The sequence below is a fragment of the Galeopterus variegatus genome, unplaced genomic scaffold, assembly GCF_000696425.1.
Source record: "Galeopterus variegatus unplaced genomic scaffold, G_variegatus-3.0.2 Scaffold372, whole genome shotgun sequence".
Classification (NCBI taxonomy): Eukaryota; Metazoa; Chordata; class Mammalia; order Dermoptera; family Cynocephalidae; genus Galeopterus; species Galeopterus variegatus.
Window position 1 is genome coordinate 318,475 of NW_007726483.1, and position 5,960 is coordinate 324,434.

At 57.7% G+C, this 5,960-nt stretch overlaps 1 protein-coding gene across 5 annotated transcripts in view; it reads right to left on the minus strand.

Annotated features, from left to right (window-relative positions):
- Window positions 1-3,282, minus strand: part of HNF1B (HNF1 homeobox B) — a 67,364-nt gene extending 64,082 nt beyond the window's left edge. For 2 of the 5 annotated variants that reach the window (XM_008568071.1, XM_008568069.1), the window contains exon 1: window positions 2,720-3,282. In XM_008568071.1, coding sequence (XP_008566293.1) covers window positions 2,720-3,063 — 344 coding nt within the window. In that variant the 5' untranslated portion in view covers window positions 3,064-3,282. The remainder of the gene's footprint in view (window positions 1-2,719) is intronic. The other 3 variants (XM_008568070.1, XM_008568068.1, XR_550175.1) reach the window with 2 other exon arrangements.
- Window positions 3,283-5,960: the final 2,678 nt, after the last annotated feature.

The window sequence follows — 5,960 nt, forward strand, 5'->3', positions numbered from 1 at the left end:
AATGCTTCTCTGGAAAGAGTGAATTAGCTCAACAACTGGGGACTTTTTAAAAAAACAACACCCCCCCCCCCCCAAAAAAAAAACACCACGAAAACTTTATATAAACTATGGCAAAACCTTTAAGGCCGCACTAAAAGGCTGGCGTTGAGGGTAAGATGGCGTAGTTATTATACCTTTATAGCTCTCTGACCCCAGAATTCACTGTGTTCACCGGGAATGGCCGGGAGAGCTGGTTACGTTTCTTTATTTGAAGACACAGCTCGCGTTCAGGGGTTCCCACCCCGGATAAATAAGCTGATCTGAGCAGCGCGCGCGGCCATTGTGTTCAGAGCGCAGGTGTCACGCTCCGGCCCGCGGCTCCCCCGGTGTCCCCCCGGCACGCTCCTTCCCAAACAATGACTTTGCTGCCCACGAGCAGAAAAGCCCTGGACCCCAGCACGGTTCGCGGCGCGTTCGTTACGAAGCCTCAGCTCCAGCTCCTTAGGAAAGAGCCAACTCCAGGCCCGCAAGTCAGGGGCCGGGGACAGGGGACAGGGGCCCGGGAAGCGCGCAGTCCCCGACCTTCCCTTCTCGCCTTTCTCTTCTAGGAGGTATAAAGGGCGTCCAGGCGCTCCAAAAAGTGACTTTTTTTTTTCCTTTTCTTTCCGCCCTTGGGAAACACGGTGGGCAAAACAAAAGGGGGGGATTGCGTGTGCCTGGCGCTCGGAGCCCACTGTGCAGTGACCTGGGAACCGCTGGCCATTTCTTGAAAAATTGCTTTAATAAAGTCCGACACTCCCGGGGCTGGGGGAGGGAAGCCAGCACCCGCTTGGGAAAGGGAGAAAATCCTCGAGGTCTGTCCCGCGTTCCCACCCCAGCAAGGGTCTCCGGGCCCCTAGCTCACCTCCCCGCCCCGCTGGAGCCCGGGGCTTTGGGGAGGGAAGAGGGGTGACGTCCGAGGACCCGGGGCCGGGCCTGCGGGTGTCGGCGGCCCTGGGACTCCGCGGGCAGCCGGGGCGCTCGGGCAGCCCGGGTCGGGCGGTGGGGCGGAGAGGGGGCCTGGCAGGGGGCGCCCCGCGGAGCCGAGCCTGCGTGCTGCGGGCGGCGAGCGGCCCCACGTCTGCATTTTGATTTCCTTCCCCTTCTAAGCCGCGTTTACAACTTCAACAATGAATAACCCGCCTCTCTTTTCAACCTAATCATGGCTCTTTGTGTATCTTTCTGTTGATGATTTATAGAAATAAATTAATAACACCCCAACTCCACGTGCTGCAGTTTATGTTACATCGCCGCTGCGTCCAGCCGCGCGCGGGGCCGGGTGCGGAGGGCGCCCCGGGTCTGCTGCGCTTCCCGGACCTTCCCAGCGCCGCCCTGGAAAGCAGGCGCCGGCGGCCAGGCGGGAGGGCCTAGGCTCCGTGGGCCCCCGGTGGCTGGCGGCCGGGCCCCGGTGGGTGCGCCAGGCCCTCCCTGGTCAACCTCCAGGCCACCCTGGAGCCCCAGACGCTCCGAGGGGCTCCTCTTCCAAACCTTCTCGGCCTCCGCGACTCACACCTTCCTGCGTCCTTAACCCCGGCGGGGGAGAAATCGCAGCCACGCGGGGAAACGGCGAGGAAGACCTCAAACCTATGAGTTAATAGCAAAATACTTAAAAAAAAAAAAAAAAAAAAAAAAAAAAAAAAAAAAATCTAGAAGTCCCCCTGATTGCCTTGGATACAGGGCAAGCCGCCAGGTCCCCGGAGCGCAAATTCAAATGCAAGGTCACATCCCACCCCAAACTGCGGATTGGGTCGTGCGGCTGAGGCCGCCCGAATCCCGGGCGCAACTTCAGCGCTGGCCCCTGAAGCCTTGAATCCTCGGCGCTTAAGTGTCAGAGGCCACGCGAGAGGCTCCAAAGCGCAGGGGCCCGGGAACGACGTGCGGTCCGAGGGAACCGCTTGACTCTGTGGATAATTAGTAACCAGCTGTCAAATCCTAGGCCGATCGGGGAGGACTGGCAAAAGATCGCGGCCCCGGGCACAGACGGCCAGCCTGCCTGAGTTCCCCGGGGGGCGCCGGGGTGTCGGTGGCGAGATCCGGAAACGCCCTCCTTCGCCAGATTGAGACCAAAGCCGCAGCGCTCTGGGGTCTCAGCCGCATTTGCCCCATCCCACCCTCGGTTGCTTAGATCCGCGCCGCTCCACCCTGACCCTCCATACGGATATTCCCCCTTTCAAATCTAAACTGGCTCTGGGGACTCGGGATAATCCCTGGCCTCGCATGGGTGCCGCCTGTCCCTCGGCAAAGAGCAGCAGGTCGCCGAGGCGGGCCTGTCGCTTCCCGGACCCGAGGCAGCGCGGAGGAGAAACGCGTGGCCGGGCGCTTGCGGACGCGCGAGCCTCTGCTGATGGGAGACCGTGGCCGCTTCACCGCGCCCAGCTGCACCTTCGGCCGCTAGGGCAAACCTCCCGCAAAGGGCTCCGCGGCGCCGGTTCTCCCGGGCCGTACCCCAGCCCCCCGGGGAAGGCCCTTGGGTCCCTGCCGCTGGCCCGGGCCAGGGGAAATGAAGACTCGGGGCTCCGGGGTCTTCCGGCTGAGGAACTGGGAAGGGTCCAGGTGTTGGGAGAGAAGCGGAGCGCCCCCCGGGGGACTCCTGTGGTGGGAAACAGGCTTGGCTAGAGCGGTCGGGCGCAGTGTCGCTCAGGCACGGGGCCCGGGGCTCCAGGGGCTCGGGCGCGCACTATCCACCTGGCCCCGCGCCTACCTGAGCATCCGGTCCACCTCGGCCCTCTGCTCTGCCGCCTCCTCGGTGTTGAGCGCCTGCAGCTCCTTGAGGATGGGAGGAGTGTCATAGTCGTCGCCGTCCTCGGAGCCCTCGTCCCCAGACAAGCGGCCCTTGGCGTGGCCGTTGGTGAGAGTATGGAAGACTGGCTTGGTGTCCGGCTCGGCCCCGCTCCCGGGAGACAGGGGCAGCGTCTCCAGCTTCACCCCGAAGTTTGGGGACGGCAGCAACTCCTCCAAGGCCTGGACCAGCACCTCCTTGGTGACCCCGGAGCTCAGCAGGGCGCTCAGGAGTTCTTGTTGGAGCGACGTGAGCTTGGACACCATTTTCCAAGGACGGAAAAAGAAGGGGGCGAGGGGGTGGGTGGGTGCCAGAGGAGGGTGGAGGGGAGTTTCACAAGCGAACCCCAAGTCCAGGAACCCCTCCACCCTTCAGCCTCTAGACACCTGTTACTCCCCGGGGTCCCGGAGTCTCCTCCGAGAGGAGACAGAAAACTTCTAACTTGCCATGATCGCCACCATTAGGCCATATAAGATATGCAAATTAGTGGGAAGGACCCGGCTTTCGGCGAGATGCAAATTGTGGTGGGGAGGGGGGAAAACCAAGAGAGAGGGAGAGCATGAGGGGCAGACCTGGAGAGCGGGCGAACCGGGCCGGGCCGGGCACTGGGCTCGCAGGGGCCATCGTCCTCACACCGCGGGACTGAAGCCCTTCCTTACTGGTTCTGTTCATCAGCTCAACTGCAGCTGACCTTTGGACTTGTTAAGCAAGTGGCTTGCAGCCTAGGCGCGGGGGCTTTTCCATCGGCTGCGGGTTCGGCTTTAGTCCAGAGAGAAGAAACTGCACTTCAGGGGTTCAGGTGAGAGCTGGAGGAAGTTGGGGTGCTCTTGGAAGAAGGGGGTGGGGGAGAATGAGAAGAGTAGAGAGCCTCGGAGGCGTCCGGAAGGACGGAGGTGGGGGGCGCGGAGAGCCCGCGGGGCAGAGGAGAAACTGACCACTTGGGAAGGGGCGCGGAGACCTGGGAGAAGTGGGGTGGTGCTAGGTGGGGTGAGTGTGGATTGCAGGGACCCCTTTTATCTGTATCTGCGTTACTACTCTCCAGGCCCCAGGCCTTTCCCTCTAAGTCTGGAGGTTTGGATTTGCAGAACTGCAGGCCCGAGAGCGCAGGCGAGAATGAAGGAGGCCTGGACGACCCTCGGAAAGAGGCGCTCATTTCACGGGGAGTAGCCAAAGATGAACTCCCGCAGCAGCCGGGCTGCACCAGCGTCCAGCCTGGCCAGGCCGCGGGGAGCTGGACCTGGGCCGCCCGCTCCGGCTTAAACCCGAATATCAAAGCGCCTCCGCTTTGGGGGCAAAAGTAGGATTGTGGGGCCTCTTTCCTAGCAGTGAAAGCAAAGCTCGGCCTGAGGCTGGATGGACAGTTGGAGCCGTATGTTCCCTGGGCCCACGGATTTCTGGTTTGTTCCCAGTTTCAGGACGTACCCGCTTCCTGGGCGGCGATATGCTCTGCAGACGCTAGGTCACCACGGCGGTGGCGGGAGTCTCAGTCTCGCAGGCCAAGCAGAGAAGGCACTGATAAAGCCGCTGAGGGAAAGAGGGTTTTTTTCCACCCTGACCTGTGCCCGAAAAGAAGCCATGGGACTTTCAGCACTGTTGGAGTTTCACCTGCATCTCCTGGGGACGCCAATGAGAAGGAAGGAGACAGAGGTGCACCCAAACCTACAGGCTGGGAACCTGACCTGACCAAGAGCAGAAGGAGCTTCTTAGAATCCACCGCTCTCAGACCCATAGCTCCTGGGGCAGAGGACATCCTCTTCCCCTCTCTGGGACTCAGTTTCCTCATCTGTGAAACAGGGTACTACAGATACCTATAGTGCAGGGGGAGGTTGTATACATTGAGTGAAACCGTCTGTGCAACCCCGTGGTCTAATAATAGTGTTCACACTTTACAATTTGGGAGGGCAGGAAGCCAGTTACCAGGAGCAAAATCTAGCCTCTCTGGAATATTAGGGTTCTCAGACTCAGGGAGATCCAGCGCTGGAGTTGGAGGGACTGTGAGATTGGGAACAAAAATTCACTATCAGCAGGAAAACTGCAAAGGAGCTTCTAAGCACCTCTCCCACTTTCAATAGATAGTTAGGAGGAAGTTGGGTTAGTTTAGGGATAAAGAGGAATTTCAGCATGGAGGAGGAAGGGTCCTGCAGCTCTCATCTGCTGGGTACAGGATCGAATCTCCTAGATGTACGAGGGCTGATGGTGTAATTAATCCAAATCAAGCTGCTAAGGGGCTAGGATGTCTCTTTTAAATACAGGGTCTGCTACAGGTGTCTGGGCCACCTGTGCTGGGAGCCAGAAAGAAAGGGGGTGATTTTGTGCATGGAGCCCTGGGGAAGGTCTACACCAATCTCTGTCCTTCACGGAAATGAGGGTCCTTCGTTCTACCTCTTGTCTAGTTTGTTGTGACATATGGCAGATCCTTGCACCTCGTAATTCTGCCCTATGGGAGAACATTCTCTTCCTACCCAGCTCCTCTCAAGCAGGATAATGAAGTGTTTGGAGTAAATGTCCCAGGAGAGAACAATCTCTTTACCCGTCTCTCACTCACTATCATGATAGAAGCATTAAGTGTAATGAAGATCAGTTTCTGTGTTAAGCTGGAAAAATCCATTAAAAAGCCAGCAATCACTTCCCTTTTAACAACAAAGCTTTGATTTGTAGTTTCAACTGCTGTGTGCCCTGTCTGACTCCCAAGCCTCCCTGTCTCTCAAAATTCAGGTGTCAGCAAACCCATTCTTCTCTTGACCCCAACCACCTATGTGAGCGTACAGGAAGTTTCACAGTACAGGGAAAATTTCCTGTGGGTGTCCAGGGATGTCTTCCAGGTAATCTGGCTATTCATATCCAGCAACTTCCTATAATCCCCCTGCCCAGACCTACCTTATATATGCCACTTGGTGCAATATAGGTGCTCACCAAGTAATCACAACCATAGATCTGTGAACAGATACCCATCTGTTCATTTGGAAATTTAAAAAGAAAAGTGTAAGTAGACCAGCAGATAGTCTTTCAGGATGCAGGTCACAAATGCTAACTAAATGAGTTATCTCATAAAACCCTTCAGTTAAACTGCCCCGAAATGGAGGGAGAGAGTATGATTGAAATCATCTTTCTTTATGCTTCACATAGGATAAAGTAGTGTTGTACTAATATAGTAACCCCATTT